The sequence below is a fragment of the Aquarana catesbeiana genome, linkage group LG05, assembly GCF_042186555.1.
Source record: "Aquarana catesbeiana isolate 2022-GZ linkage group LG05, ASM4218655v1, whole genome shotgun sequence".
Taxonomy (NCBI): Eukaryota; Metazoa; Chordata; class Amphibia; order Anura; family Ranidae; genus Aquarana; species Aquarana catesbeiana.
The window spans coordinates 457,827,778-457,844,922 of record NC_133328.1 but is presented as its reverse complement, the minus strand read 5'-3'; the positions used below and the strand labels follow the sequence as shown (position 1 = coordinate 457,844,922).

Sequence of the window (17,145 nt, the reverse complement as noted above, 5' to 3'; positions counted from 1 at the left end):
TGATGGCCATCACCTCGGCTAGAAGGGTGTCGGAGTTGATGGCCCTTTCGTGCAGGGAACCATACTTGATCCTTCACCACGACAGGGTCATGTTACGACCTGTTCCATCTTTTTTGACAAAAGTGGTGTCAGCCTTTCATTTAAATCAGGATATTATTTTGCCTTCTTTTTTCTCTCAGCCTCGTTCGGCGGAAGAGAGACGACTGCATTCCTTGGACGTTGTCCGAGCAGTCAAGGTTTATTTGTTTTTAGTTCTGCAGAGATCTGAGGACCAGACTCCTTTTGCCAGAAGGACCCAAGAAGGGGCAGGCAGCTTCCATTGCCAATTGGGTCTTTCAATTGGTTATTCAGGCCTATAGTCTGAAACGTAAAGCTCCTCCCTTTAGGGTGAGAGCTCATTCTACCAGGGGTGTAGGAACCTCCTGGGCTTTTTGCCATCAGATATCTGTGGCTTAGATTTGTAAGGCTGCTTCCTGGACTTCAGTGCATACATTCACAAAATGTTATCAAGTGGATGTTCGAGCAGCCGAGGATTCGGCTTTTGGCCGCAGTGTACTGCGGGCTGCCGTATAAGGCTATTGTTTGACATGGTGTCTTCCCTCCCCTCAAGGCTATTGCTCTGAGACATCCCAGCAGGTAATGAATATTAGCCTGACTTTGTGTCCCATGATGTATGAAAAAGAAAATAGGAATTTTTTTGTCATGCTTACATGTAAAATCCTTTTTTTAAGTACATCATGGGACACAGAGATCCCTCCCCTGTTTTTTTTGAGGATTCAGTGCTTGCTACAAAACTGATGTACTTCCTGTATGGAAGGGGGATCACTTCCTGTCTAAGACTGTCAAAAAGTGTCCATTTACCTAGAGATGGTGTATAACCCGGTAGGTAATGAATATTAGCCTAACTCTGTGTCCCATGATGTACTCAAAGAAAAGGATTTTACAGGTAAGTATGATGAAAAAATCCTTTTTTTTGCATATGGGACTTCAACAATTTTTCATTATTTGTTATGTCACGTTTATATATTCTTTATTGATTGATACTATGTTGGAATAAGCGCACCATTCTTCAATTATTCATTCATTATAGTGTAAATATCACTTTTAAATTGTGCAGCTGCTCTGTTTGTTTATAACACGTATTTATTCAACACACATAGCAGCGCTTTAGTAATCCATACCATCATTAGATCTGTTTTGATGTAGTGCGGTAAATTTTACAAGACCAGGTTTGCATGTGTTTACTTTGTTTGTTTTTTCCCTCCCTGTAAATATATGAAAACATGAACATATGATAGCTCATTTAAATGCATATTTCTATTGCTTTTTCAGTACGTTGCCATTGACTATTCATGTCAAGCAGAAAACCCAACACAATACACCAACATGAAGAATGTCATAGAGTATAATGGAAACTATTTTCCCTGCGGTTTTGGAGTGCTGTGAGCAAGCAATTTAGTGTAGTTTCAGTGCAATGGTGTGAAGGCGGTTAACATCCTATTTCTTTCTCTACCAGTTGTGTTCTGTCAGTCCCCTGCATAAAAGCAAGTAGTCTTCATGCAATTTTCATCACTACTCGAGATTTCAGGTGGGGAAATGAGCTCACTGGGATCCAGGTTGTAATTGCATGTGACTATAGATCAGTGGTCACCAACCTTTTAGACCTCACGGACCACAAAATTTACCATTTTGAATCCCGCGGACCACTAATTTTTACATGCCTTATACACACAATGCTCCGGCTCTCTGCCACCCTTCCTGTGGATCACACTGCCTTATACACACAATGCTCCGGCTCTCTGCCCCCTCCCCCCTGGATCAAACTGCCGTCTTATTCACACAATGCTCCGGCTCTCTGCCCCCTCCCCCCTGGATCACACTGCTGTCTTATTCACACAATGCTCCAGCTCTCTGCCCCCCTCCCCCTGGATCACACTGCTGCCTTATACACACAATGCTGCAGGTCTCTGTCCCCCTCCCCCGGATCACACTGCTGCCTTATACACACAATGCTGCGGCTCTCTGCCCCCTCCCCCTGGATCACACTGCTTCCTTATACACACAATGCTGCGGCTCTCTGCCCCCCCCCCCCGATCACACTGCTGCCTTATACACACAATGCTGCGGCTCTCAGCCCCCCTCCCCCTGGATCACAATGCTGCTTTATTCACACAATGCTCCAGCTCTCTGCCCCCCTCCCCCTGGATCCTGCTGCTGCCTTTATACACTCCATGCTCCGGCTCCCTCCCCCTCTTCCACACACTGCTGGGGACTGCTGCTATAGAGGAATCACTGTTGGAAAGGTTTTTTACAAATTGATACTCACAACTCTGAGATCTCCAGCCTTTGTCAGCTTGTGATCTGCATTTCCATGTGATGGGTATTGGGGAGTCATCCAAAATATGATAAATATGTAATTTTTCATTAAAAAGACAGCTTCTGAAAACTAATAAAAAGCAGCGGAAATTTGCTTCAGAGGTAACCCAAGAGCTGTTTGTAAGTGGGTGTTATCTGACTGTACAAGTACTCAAAATGTAGTAACCAGTAATACCAGTGTACAGTAAACAAAGTGAGCCCTCTAAGGCCGGCCATGGACGAGTCGAAAACCAAACAAAGGTTCTTGGTCATTCGTTTTTTCGCATTAGGGTGCCAGCTGCAGCACGAGATTTTCATGCAGTCGAAAGTGCCTGATCCAACATGCTAGATTTTGTTTAGAAAAACGAAACAAACTATGGCACAATCGTATGCGCCATTTTATTTTTTCCATCGACAGAACGTTCAGTTTTCGACCTAAGTGGCTGGGGTTAAAGAAATTTTTATAGAAGAAAAATCTAACAAATGTTTTTCTGACATGTTGTTTTTATTTCTTTTTAGGTGCCATGGACAGGTAACAGAGACCTTCACAGTTCCTGCAGTAGGCTGTCATCAGCAGAATGACTGAGTGCTTTCTGCCCCCCACCAGTAGCCCCAGCGAACATCGCAGGGCAGAGCATAGTGGGGGATTGGCCCGTACACCTAGCTCTGAAGAAATTAGTCCTACTAAATTCCCGGGTCTATATCGCACTGGAGAACCTTCTCCTCCCCATGATAACCTCCATGAGCCTCCTGACATAGTCTCTGATGATGAGAAAGATCATGGCAAGAAGAAAGGAAAGTTTAAGAAGAAGGAGAAAAGAAGTGAGTTCTAATATATCTTTATCTTCTTATCACCATGACCACTGCAGGACATATGTATGGGAGGGTCCAATATATTTCTGCACCAAGTCAAATTGTGGACAGAGTGAAAAAGGGCTAGACCCTCTGCCAGGCTTTAAAACCAAGTAGTCCATTGCTCCTCTGCAGATAATGTGTCCACTTCTATTTGAAGGTGCTGTTTTCCCAAGCAGTTGTATCTTCTGCTCAGCATAAAAACACTGTAGAAAAAAAGGGGAAAATTGGTGCTGCATATAAAATCTGATATGTTAATGTACTTCTCTGTCTTGTGCAAAAGGCAAGAACCCCAAACCTCTGCCCTCTAATGTGTTTCATTCAGCGATGAGCTTAAAGGATAAGTTCACCTTTGGGAACAAGTTGCATGTTCCCGATCCCCAAACTCCCCTTGACAGCAGGCTTGGGGATCTTTTCCCTGTACCTGTTGTCATTGTTTCACAGATCCCTGTAAGTCAGTGAGCTACCAGTACGGACAGCCCTTGCGGCTGTCGGCTTGTAGTTCTCAATGAACTACCATGGCACTGTTGAGCGCTGTGGTAGTTCATTGATTCTTCTTGTCAGTGTGAAATGAACTGCCCGTACAATGTACTGGCAGACAGCTTACACCGACAGTCTGTAGGAGTCCTGCATGGCACCCGTGATCTGCTGATCGTGGGTGCAATGCTTTCCAGACTCCTAAAAAAAAATAATGTGCATTTATTTATTTTTTTTTTTAAAGTGAACTTAACTTTTTAATTGTAGCATAAGTCTTTAAATTCTGTCTGTGTTAGGGACATTTTCCTTTGGTGAAACAACATGAAGAAAAATCTCCTTGACCCGTCCAAAAATAAAAAAACTTTGCTACTGTGTCCAAGACTAAAAAAATACTCTACAGTTCTAGTTCATAACACTGAAATATTTCCATTGATCATATTGCAAGTAACAGCATGCTAAAATATAGAGTTATGCCTAGTACACACAATGAGAAAATCGGAGGAAAAATAACGCTTTCAGAGCCAACGTCCGATAATCTGATTGTTAGTACACAGCTTTCAAGAGGCGATTACAGCAGTTCATGCAAAATTATCTGAATGGACAAGCACAATTTTTTCTTGTACAATACCAGAACAAACAATTTTCCTGTAACTGCTATAGTATTTGAAAAAAATTGTGTGATCAAGACCAGGCATGCTCGGAAACTAAAGAATGCAATACAATATATTAAATCAATTCCGAAGTTTTATTCTGTCATTTGAGAAATTTTGCAGGACTATCATTAGTTCAATATTTTTCTTTTACAAATGATTTCATTTGCGAAATAATTCGAACAGGTAAGTTAAGCAAACAATGAGAGGGTTACATTATATATGACAAAAGCGGAGAAAAAAATCCCAACAATGGGATAAAACAAGATAGTTGCAGAGCTTCCGAGTTGCATTTAGCTTCATAATGAATGTCCAAAAGTCTCTGGTTAAGAGACCTTGATTTTCCTGGTTGTATCGTACGATGAACTAAAACAGAACAACTTGGGTTGCACAATTAGAATCCCAAAACATAGAAACTTATTAAAGTTGGATATCCATATAGAAAAGTGCACCCTCCAATCTTAGGGGGGATACATTCACTGTAACCACCCACACCCAATCCCTGCCCTACAGCCTGGTGATACCTAGTAAGGGAAATGGAAGAATAGAATAGAGGAGAGAAGGATAAGGGGAGCCAGAAAGGAAAGAAAGGGAAAAAATAAAAAAAAGGGGGGGTGGAGAGAGACGTTTTACGGGGTGAACACCAGAGAGTCATCAAATTAAAAGAAGCTGGTTATTGAATCTGGAGGGTTGGGTATATGCGATCCAAGGTTGCCAGACCTTGAGAAATGTATTGTGTGTCTGAAGCTAATGCGGTCAACTTTTCATTGACCGTGATGTCGTTCATTCGGTTCTTAATTGCTTCAAAGCTCAGTATAGGAGTTTTCCATGCCCTCACAATAGTCCATTTAGTTGCAGTAAAAAGATGCAAGGCCAACTGGCGTTCTGGACGGAGCAGTTCAACTATCGGCTTATTAAGAAGGACCTCATAGGGATCCCGTTTTGATCTTAATGTGAAATGTTACGAAGAAGGGCATTTACTCTGACCCATAGTCTGCATACCTTGGGGCAAGACCACCAGATGTGTGCCATGGTGCCTTCCTGGGAGCATCTCCGGAAGCAAAGAGGGGAGTAGTATGGCATAAATCGCACCAGCCTAGCTGGCGTATAGTGTCATCTGTACAGTACTTTATAAGCATTCTCCAGTATGAGAACATTCTTAGAACTTTTAGAGAGCAATTGTCATGATTTTTCCAATTAATTACCAACATAATTAAGCCCGGGGAGTAGGGATGGGCCCTACAGAGGCTTTTAAAAGGGGTTAACGTGTACGGAGTCGGTTGGGATTTTATTAGTTGTTGGGGAAAGTGCCTAAGTTGTAGATAGCTGTAATATTCACAGAGAGGAATATCATGGGAAGATCTGAGGGCCTACAAAGTCATAATTCTCATGGGGGTGAACAGAGAATGGACATCTACGAACCCATTATGGGACCACCAAGAGAATTGTTTAGGGTTTTTACAGCTAGGGGGGAATGGCGTACAATGAGTGAAGCAGAGTTAAGGGTAGGTGGGGGAGATCAAACCCGCTGAAAAGTCCCAAAGGTGAAGAGAATATGTTATACTAGGCCCTAGCATAGTCGGGCGGTGCTGAGGAGGGGATTGGAATAGGGTGAGAATCCACAAGGTCATTGGTAGCCAAAGTGGCAGTTGGTTCGTTTCATGAAGATGGGATAATGGAGCTATATTTGCTGCCCTATAGTAAATTGGGGGGCCAAGAAGCCACCATTGATCCTGCAAGCGTATAAGACTATGTTTGTTGGTTCGAGGGTGGATGGAATCCCAAATAAATTTCAAAAGTTTGCATTGGTGGATACGTATAATATGTGGGGGGGACCGTGACTGGCAGTACTTGAAAAAAGTATAATAATTTCAGGAGATTAGGACATGCGGACCGCCGCGATTCCGACCAAACCAGAACAACGGGAAGTGGGACCAAGGGGAAAGCATGTTGGTTAATTTTTTGAACAGAGGGGGAAAGTTGGCCTGGTATAATCAATCATAAGTGGGACTGAGCCTTATGCCCAAATAGGGCAAAGAAGGAAGCCACTGGAACGGGAAAGCATCTCTCAGGGTGGCCAATTCAGAGGATGAGAGGTTAACCACTTCCGGACCGCCGCACACCGATATACATCCTCTCTTTGAAGAGGAATATATCCACTTCTTCAGCGGCCGGTCCGGTTTCTGATAATAGTGGTCTCTGCGGCGGATTTACTGCAAGATCACTTTTATCGGCGGCGGGAGAGGGGTCGTCGGTAGCGGCAGAGGCGATCAGATGCTTCTCATTCCTGAGTATGGAGACGAGTGAGGGGAAGATGGCCCCCACCCGTCTCCATATCATTGCAGGGCGGAAGCGAAATCAAAAAGTTACTTCCGCCCATAGCTCTTAAAGGGCTTTTTTTTTATTGCATTTTAGTGTAAATATGAGATCTGAGGTCTTATTGACCCCAGATCTCATATTTAAGAGGTCCTGTCATGCTTTTATTCCAATTACATGGAATATAAACATCCCTTGTAATAGAAAAAAACGTGACACATTATTTTTACACTGTTCTTTAAAGAAAAAAAAAAAACACCAAAAGGTAAAATAAATAATAATAAAAAAAATTTTTTAAAAGCGCCCCGTCCCGCGGAGCTCGCGTGCAGAAGCGAACGCATACGTGAGTAGCACCCGCATATGAAAACAGTGTTTAAACCACACGTGAGGTATCGTCGCGATCGGTAGAGCAAGAGCAATAATTCTAGCCCTAGACCTCCTCTGTAACGCAAAACATGCAACCTATAGAATTTTTTAAATGCCGCCTATGGAGATTTTTAAGGGTAAAAGGTTGGTCGCCATTCCACGAGCGGGCGCAATTTTGAAGCGTGACATGTTGGGTATCAATTTACTCGACGTAACATTATCTTTCACAATATAAAAAAAAATTGGGCAAACTTTACTGTTGTCTTTTTTTAATTTAAAAAAGGTGTATTTTTTCCAAAAAAAGTGTGCTTGTAAGAATACTGCGCAAATACAGTGTGTCAGAAAGTATTGCAATGACCACCATTTTATTCTCTAGGGTGTTAGAACCCCCAAACATTATACAATTTTTTCTAAGTAATTTTCTAGCAAAAAAACCCTGTTTTTAACTTGTAAACAACAAATCTCAGAAAGAGGCTCGGTCCTTAAGTGGTTAACAAACATAGATTTGGTAGAGTTGACATGAAAACCGGAAAGGGACACAAAAGCGCCAAGGAGAGATAATAGGTTAAGCAAAGAGACTTTATGGGATTTTAGGGGACAGTAGCCTCCCTGACGGTATTCCCGAGTGTGGCTCGGGGTTAAATTTCAGTCCCATTAGCGGTAACCCCCGAGCCACACTCGGGATTACATTGCAGGATCCTGGAGCGGCGTTACTTACCTTGTCCCCAGGATCCTGCGATGTCCCCCGCTGTGTCTGCGGGCTCTGTCTCCTCCGAAGCCTCTTCGTGCCAGGCTCCATTCCCTTCGAGCGGCGCGACGCTGGCAGCAAATTTAAAAAACTGTAAAAACCGTTACACATACAGTAATCTTACAGATTACAGTACTGTATGAACTGATTTCACATCCCTTTTGTCCCCAGTGCTTTGGCCCATGCCCTGCATGCAGTTTTATGTTATATATACTGTTCTTTCTGCCTGGAAACTGGAGATTGTCCATAGCAACCAAAAAGTGTCCCTTTACGTCAAAAGTGGCTTTAGACCAGCTACAAAACAGCGATAGTAAATTAGAACACTTGCAGAATTGAGCGATAGTGAATCGTGGGGAAATTTATTTTATTATTATTTATATTATTATTTTTTTTTAATTATTTATATTTATTTATTATATTTATGTTTTTGTGTTTCAAACTTCATCATACCCGGGATATCTACTAGACTCTTGTTTGGGCAGATTTAAGTGTATTGTTGTTAAGAATTACAGGCCTACAATATAAAACGCCAAATATCCATGCAAAATAATTGTACCGCTTTCAGCACCTAAAATCCGAAATAATCATACCTCCAGGGAGGTTAAGATATCATCTACGCATAAAGAAACTTTTTTGAGCGGATCCCGCAACATCCACGCCTCTTATATCCGGATGGGAGCAGATTGCCTCCGCTAAAGGCTCTAAGGCTAAAATAAGAGTGATGAGAGTGGGCATCCTTGTTGGGTGCCCCTCCTGATAGAAAAAGCATAATGCAGGAGCACAAACATCAAGTATTGCCACGACAAGGTAACGAAGGCTTTATTCACATCGAATGATAAAAGCATCATCTCCAAAGAGCAATGGTGAGCGATGTGTTGCAGCTGTAGGATTCGTCTGATTGCATCTCCAGCCTGGCGTTATGGAATGAACCCAACCTGGTCTTTTTTAATTAAGTGAGGGAGGAAAGAATTTAGGCGATTAGCCAGGATCTTAGTGAGGATTTTATATCTACGTTCATAAGCGAAATGGGTCTTAAATTGGCCTGTGACAAATGATCACGATCTGGTTTTGGTAACGTGACTATATTAGCAGTCAAGAGGTCAGGCAAAAAATTCTGACCATTCCTGATTATTTGCTTGATTGTGGACCGAACACAATGTGGTAAGTCTATGCGGAATTAGTCTAAAATCTTAGTTGGGTTGCTAGTGAGAATGTTATGGCGGGTACGTAAAGTGATGGGAGTGAAGTTAGGGGTAAAGGTGCGCAACCTATTGGCTGGGCATCGCATTTGATTTATTCAGTTTGGCATACAATTTCTGGCGGAACCAGAGAAAAGTCCGTACGGTATTATCAGTAAGACAAACATCCAATAGTTCATGGTTGGTAGGAGTAGGAGATTATTTAATAGTAGCAGAGATTGACTCAAGGCGAGATACATAATAGGGAACGGCAAACATCTAAAACTGGGTCATGGTCCGACCAAGGGGCAGCCAGAATGGATGTGGAGCATATCAGGGGAAGATGTTTACATAACATAAACATGTGGTCGATTCTTGAGTGAGGGTGAGAGGAATAAGTGTAATCTTTACCCATTGGATGAAAATCCCTCCAAAGGTCCACCAGATCATGAGAGTGCAAGGAATGAGAGAATTTTCTCGCATCAGGTGATGCGGCTATTCTTTCCGAGGGATATTTGTCCAGGATAGGATTCAAGGTCACATTAGAGTCTCCCGCCAAGAGGAGAGTACCTTTTTGGTGTGACGTCAACAAAGTGCAGACATGAGTCAGGAAAGCCCCTGGGTTGGAATTAGGAGCGTAGTAGCTCATAATAGTGACCTTGGTATCTTGAATGGAACCCTGAAGCAGAAGGTATCTACCGTTTGGGTCAACTATCTGTTTAGTGCAACTGAACGGGACAGAATTGCAAAAGGCTATGAGCATTCCTCTTTGTTTTGTTGGACCATTTGCAAAAAACACCTGAGAGTACTGAGCATGAAAGTACCTGGGGCAAGAGGAGGAAGAAAAATGTGTCTCCTGTAAACATGCTATGTCAGTCTGTTGTTTTTTAAGATACCTAAAAACCTTCACCCTCTTTTGGAGGGAGTTCATACCCTGGACATTTAAGAACAACCAGTTCAGCGTCATGGTGGAAGAAAAGACAAAAACATGTAAAAATGTCTCCAGTTGCAGACCCCGTGGACTCCATGAGGGGGAGAAAAGAGTAGGATTAAGAAAGATCTTGGAAGATGAGTAGAGAAAGAGCTAGTAAAAAAGACAGAGAAAAACTTGGGGCATGAGAAGTTGGTAAAGCAAACCTGCAACAACTAGTGGGATGCCAGAGGTTGAACAGAATTATGATCCTGATCAAGTACCAACACACTGGGCGAGCAGTGGTCCATCGGACCCACTCGGCTATTAGATACAATGTATAAAACAATAGAAAACCTCAACACTGTATATAAAATTCTATCATAGACACAAATAACAGGATAAAAAGAGAACAATGTCCTGGTGGCAAGGCTAGGTCGCACCCATCCCGGGCCTTCCACCCAAGTGCAGAGACACCCAGGGTGGGCGACCAGCTCTGCCCCAGATCGAGATAAGAACGAAACTGCTCAGCAGAACCTGTAATGAATGGTAAGGCAAGCATCATAACAGATCAAGAATTAACACGGTTTTATAACTCAAATAGAGCTATTTGTGGCACAAAGGCAAGAGATGAGGATCCATAGTGTTTATTGAAAAATAGAGGTTAGACGTAGCGCCCATTAGCAGGCCAAAAGGGCACGCTAGATGGGCTATCTGGGTAGAAAATAAATTGTTCTTCTGCCCGCCACCCTTCAACAACAAAAGTAGCTACTCCGACCCTTGGCCACAGGGAGCTCTGAGACACAAAATGAGCTAAACCAAATAACTTTGTGCAGCTGACACACCAGCTGTGGGTGAGTCCCATCCTGGCTTGCCATCTCTCAAATTGGGCAGCCTAGGGTGGGAAAAACCCACACGTGCAACTGCATCCTACCTGTGGAAATAAAACCATGTACTACAATATATAGAGTCATGTAAACCAATATAAAATAGCATTACCGTGACACTAGGCGGTTGTGTGATACTGGAAAAGGGACAAGGTAGGTCCCAGCAGTTGCAACCCACGACAGGCAACAGATAAAAGAAAGCCTGAGGGGAGTCCCAGGCACAAAACGATTTGTGTAGACCAATCCCAGGAGACTGGGGTCTTCAACCAATGGGCACATCCTGGAAACGTTGAGCCTGAAGGGATCGAAGGGCCTTGGTTAGAAGCTTGGGATGGCGTGCGGGGAACTTGAGACGACCTGGGGTGAAATGATGATGAAGAAGATAGCTCCGACTGAGAAGGTGGAAGGTCAGACTGTAGTTCGTGAAAATGGCGTCGGACGTCGAGCAACAAGGAGGCCTGGAACTAGCGGGAGCTCTGGAGCCAGTTCCTGAAGGAAAGTCGGTTATGACCTTCGGGATCCCACGGATGTGAAGGTTATCCCTGCGAGCCCTGTTTTCAGCATCCTCTAGCCTATCCCACAGATTTTCAAGTTCAATATTCAATTTGTCAACCTCGTCCTCATGACCCTCCAGAGCACTGTAGAAGCTAAATCCATTCTTTACTCTTATTGGTTAGTCTAGTGGCCTAGCTCTTTAGGGCCCCTAAATCAGAGGAGAGCTTGCGGGAGGCCGTGGAGATCTCATCCCGCACTATGGGTCTGAATTTAGAAAGTAAGTCCTCAGAAGCAACAGCCGCAGGGCTTATCAGATCCGTGGGGAACTGCAGCAGAGGCTGTTTTTTGGGGAAGCCGGTCCCGCCGCTGAGAGCCTCGTGGAGTCATCAGGCACGGGAGGTTCAGGCGCCATCTTGCTACTGTAGCGGGGGTGGCTTTCTGATGGGAACGCTGTTTCTGCTTAGACTTTGGTGTCCTGTACATTCCCCCGGTGCCCGGCGATGTCAGCAGCCACAGGAACTCCAAAATGTCATGTCGGTAGCGGGATCAGTGCTCTGTCAGCCGAGTCTCGGAGGTCCGGTGGCACAGAGAGGTGATTATGCTGCCATTTCCCGTGATCGCGCGCATGCGCCTCATTCAATATTTTTATCATGTGTACTAGGGATAAGGACATCATGTTCAAATATGAAACAACGCAACAGACAGATGTAGATATCCACTAAAACACTTTATGTAACTCATATGAAAAGGTCTATAAAGATGCAATATTTACTGTCTACCTAGTTCTTTTGTGGTTCTACAGACTGATGTAACTGTTGTATCCTCAGGAAGGAGCACCAGGAACTTCACATCGTCTGCAGGAGGGCATTTCTACATGGCTGGTGTGCAATTGTATTAAAGGGCAACTCCACTGAGGTTAAAAGAAATTGAGATCACCTTTATAACTGTGGTATAACTAGCTTATACTATACATCCTGTTCGCTATGAGTCTCTGAAAATAAACTTAAATACAAAAAAAAGATTTTATTGTAGCCATGGTAATCGGCAGATTTGGTAGACCTACAATGTCATTTAAAAAAAAAAAAAAAATTGTATTCAATTTTGAAAATTACAAAAAGTACAAAACATTAAGTGCACATCAGAAATTGCAATACAATGACATGCTATTGTGATCAGTACCTATGACTTATACAGCACACTCCCTACACTAAGAGTCTAGGATGTAAGATGTCTCTGCATACAGAAGATAGAGGTTATGTAAAGTGGATGTAAGCCCTCACGTATACCCAGTGAAGTATAATAGCCTCAGATGATACACAGGGATGAAACAAATCTCCCTACATAAGTTTTACTTGCATGTCTGCTGTCTTCATCTTTATATATTCTTTAGAAAGTTCAGATGGTGTTAGGAGATTTTCTCTTCCTGTTCAACACTGCAGTGAAGCCTGGGCATACAGCCAAGACAGCTAATTGGAGGAAAAGCACACACCCCCTCTCCTCCTAGGTAGAGACTTTCAGAACTGTTCATTAAATAGTTCAGCACACTGCTAATCTATTTATATCATCCTCCCCAATACAAAACTCAAGCTGCTTTTATCTCAGTTGATGGAGAACTTGTCAGAAGTTATCATGCTGATAACAAAAGAATGGAGCAGGAGAAAGCTACTGGACATAGTGCTTTGAAGAGAGATAAGAAAACACTGCAGAGATGTGAAAATTAGAAGAAAGATCTTGCGAGCCACAAACGGACCAATGCCTATAAAATAGAAATGATGATAATAACCAGCTGCAAACGCAGACCACGTTTCATAGCCGTGCAGTAGTGAAATAAATAAATGTGTTGTGCTAGTAAAAATAAATATATATCCAAAGTGTATAATTCAAATATAAATCTATAGGTGATAAATACAAAAATAAATACCAATAAATAATGAGCAATAAATTCATAAGTGACAGTCTGTGATAAAAAATTATTAAAGTGCAGAGTGCATAAATAATAATGCTGGAACCAAAGTGCATACATATACTGTAGACGTGCACAATACTTCCATATAAAAGTTTATAAATGAAAGTTCATATGTGATGAATGCAAAATATATAACACAGTGTCCATCAGTGGTGTCATCCAGCATGCTCATCCAATGTGTGTAACTGCAAAACCATGCTTCGGTGCACTCCAGTGACCCCCCCCCCAAAGGTTTATGCGCTCACCTCAGAGTGTGTGACACAGTAGCTAAACTATGTCTAAGCACGCTTAGGAGCCACCCCTGGGCTCTATAATGAAGTGCAGGTGCCGATGTCCAGCTGGTTCAGTCAGTACCGCTCTAAACCATAAATAAGAAAAAAACTCAATAGTGTAATAGCGCAAGGAATTTATTTGAAAAACACACTCCCCAAAACGGGGTACTCACATTGTACAGGTGCGTGAGTGCACCATTCTATTCCAGGCTTTCAAATGATAAAAGACTGCCGATATGGCGTGTAGTATGGTATGCTCGTCTCCTCAATTCACCTCCGTGCTGTCAGCTCCGTCCCGGCCCCTCCCCTAGGGGCCGGGACGGAGCTGACAGCACGGAGGTGAACTGTTGTAATTCCTACACCGTTCACCTGATTTGGATGTAAATACCCTCAAATTAAAGCTGAAAGTCTGCAGTTAAAGCACATCTTGTTCATTTCATTTCAAATCCATTGTGGTGGTGTATAGAGCCAAAAAGATTAGAATTGTGTCGATGTCCCGATATTTATGGACCTAACTCTATCACTGCAGCGATGTTTGCTCAACTCCCTGCACTGAACTGCATAAAACTGACATGGAGATTTTTTTTTCTCAGCTAAAGCAAAGATACATCTGTAAGCCTAGAAGTATTTTATTATGCTACTTATAACATTAATTTACTTGTACTAAAACTAAATTATAACAGGATAGCTGTATTTGTTGCAGCTACAAAAATATTACAGTCTATAAAATATGCATAGCTGTCTGTAGCACAACACAAATATAGTAGCAGAGACAAAAATAAATTGGCTACTTGAGGGAAACCTCATGTACAGGGATGGATAGAATTAGGCCGACCTCTCCCAAATTATGTGGCAATGTCCACCCACACTAAAACATACATCACTCCTGTTCCCATTCTGTCAATGGCTCATAAGTATGCCAGGTATTTGGGAAAAACAAATCAGTCAAGACGGTATTCCCTCTTCCCATCCTTCTAGATATTCTTTATTTTTATGAGAGTATTGGTTCTAGACATGGGAAGTATCGTTTTTCCTCCTGTGACATGCTGTATTTAGCTGGAAAGTCTCCTGTAGTAAACAGGAATTATATCTGATGCCATAATCAGAGGTGCACATAGGGTGTAGTCTGCTTGAGGCTGCTTGGCCTTATTTTTAATGGCTGATTCATTACTTGAGATGACAGTCTATAATACCCTTTACTTATAACATCACTCTCTTATTTAAAGGTTTGACGTGACTAGTCTTTCTGTCTTTATTAGCCTTTGCAGTGTAGATTGTATTATGTTGGTCAGTCACTGCTCCCGTGCATTCCCAACCATTGTTGAGCGTTCTCTCCTCTCCTCTGCAGCCACTGCTGGCTAACACAAGGGATCATGTGATCAGACCGGAGCGGGCTAATAGGTAAGTATATACATCTTTTCTACACAGGTTAGTGAGCATAGGTGTTAGGAGGGGGAAGAGCCGTACCAGGCGGCAGAATACAATTACTGCTAGTGGCTGTAGCCACCCGCGGTAATCGCCTGTAAAAAATCCAACAGGCTGGTTGTACCCAAGTCGATTGATGAATCAGCTTGGGTACAATCAGCCTGCCCATAGCTGGATCGAATCTCAGCTGAATTTTAATCAATGTATGGCTGTCTTAAGTCATTACCAGCCCAAGTACTTGTCTCCAGTGATTTATTGGTTTTATATCTTATAATATACAATTCCTTCTTCTCTACTGGTCTTTAGCTAAAAATTACAAGAAGAAAATATGAAGCATGCCATTATTGATTACCGTAAAATGCTACTTGCCTGGCAGTTACACTGATATACCTCATTTAATTATTTGTATCACTAATTCTGAATAAGTATACATATCAGGAAAGGCAAGGAAAGTCAGAGGTCCTTGAATTAATGGCTCAAAATATTGAAGCAAGAGGGACAAAATAACAGCTAGGAAGCTAGAAGTCATCAGCATTTGCAGCCTGTTATGTTTCTCTCATGAGAGGTTTCTTATAATACTTATTGATTTGGAGAGCATTAACATAATGGCTGGCTGACGGGTTCTTGAGGACTGAGAGCGACACATTTAAAACTTTGCTGCCACAAAGAAAATTTTGAAGGATAACTCTGTCCACCTTTGAAAATGTAGTGTTTGATGGAGTACAATATACAAAAATTTTATCATACAGAATCCCATTTCTTTTTCGTACAGTTTGCTATAAATTATGTCCTTTTGAGGAGGCAAAGACTCATTGATTGAGGTTGTCAATTAAAATGATCTCCTTTGACTGAAACTTGTATTTCCCATATGCCTAATCTGAAGTGCATTCTAAAAATATGACTTGCTTTCAGTAAAACAAAAAAAAAATCATTCACAGCTAACTGTTTTGTGGTGCCTCTGTCCAGCATGAGATGTGGTCTGGTTATTTATGCTTTTTTTTTTTTTTTTTAAAGTTTAGTTCACCTTTAATGACATTTGCCCAAAAAAAACCTGTTTCATCGGTGCAATATTATGCAATCCTCCGTGTGGTAGAAGAATGCTTACTTTTCAAGCTGCTTATTCAATAGCCCTTTCCTTCTCCGTCTTGCCTAGATTGCATGATGTACCTAATATTGAATGTGCAGACCCGGCAACTTGCAAACAATAACTCTGCTTCGTTCCCTACCCTGTGTGTGCGCATTCGTTTTTGTTGCTGGGGTTGTATTTCCAATGTTCAGTACATCCTGCCACCTACGCATGACGGAGATGGGAGGGCAATGGAATAATGCATAGGAGTTTTTTTTTTTTGGCAAATTGAAGGTGAACTAACCCTTTTAAAGCATTTTTTTTTTTTTTATAGATGTGTTCGATGATTACTTGAAGAGCCAGATTGTTATGAATACAGAAAGTAGTAACAGCTAAATATAAATACGCAATTCTGCAGACCTAAGGGGATTTAGTAAATGACACCACAAAACCTTCACAAGGTTGATAATGATAGTTTCTGAGAAATAGAGACATTAATGACAAAGATCCTAAATTCTGAATTTTAGTATTTTCAAAAGTTTTATTTAATCTTTTTAAATCTGAGGCTTTAAAAAAAAAAAAAAAAAAAAAAAAAAAAAAAAAAAAAACACCTGGTGATCCAGCCATAAAGAGCTTGCTAAGGCACTTCAACGGTTTGAGGTGACAACTGTGCCTTGTCTTATGCATTCCTGGAAGAGACTACTGCTAGCTGTGTAAACACACATTACACATGCATAGTCTACTGTTGACACTACTGGAAGACTAGTCCTGAACAGTGATTGCAGTTGATAAAGAAAGGGGTCTGTGGGACTTCAGATGAGGCAGATAATGTGTGGTTTGAAAAAATGTTTACGTTTGTCATAAAAACGTGACATGACACATACAGTTGATGCATAACTATTTGTTGGTATTTTCATCTATATACATGAGGATAGCATAAACACACACACACACACTGAGTGTTGGTAATTTTATCTATATACACAGGGATAGCATAAAAGCATTCGTGTGTGTATATATATATATATATATATATATATATATATATATATATATATATATATATATATATATATATATATATATTATACACACACATACTGATTGTTGGTAATTTCATCTATATACATGGGGATAGCATAAAGGCATTCATATATACACATACTGAGTGTTGGTAATTTT

The 17,145-nt window shown here is 41.7% G+C and overlaps 1 protein-coding gene across 3 annotated transcripts in view; it reads left to right on the top strand.

Annotated features, from left to right (window-relative positions):
* RALBP1 (ralA binding protein 1) overlaps positions 1–17,145 on the top strand; it is a 104,248-nt gene that overhangs the window by 53,712 nt on the left and 33,391 nt on the right. For all 3 annotated transcript variants that reach the window (XM_073631348.1, XM_073631349.1, XM_073631350.1), the window contains one exon: positions 2,875–3,177. In XM_073631348.1, coding sequence (XP_073487449.1) covers positions 2,934–3,177 — 244 coding nt within the window. In that variant the 5' untranslated portion in view covers positions 2,875–2,933. The remainder of the gene's footprint in view (positions 1–2,874; positions 3,178–17,145) is intronic.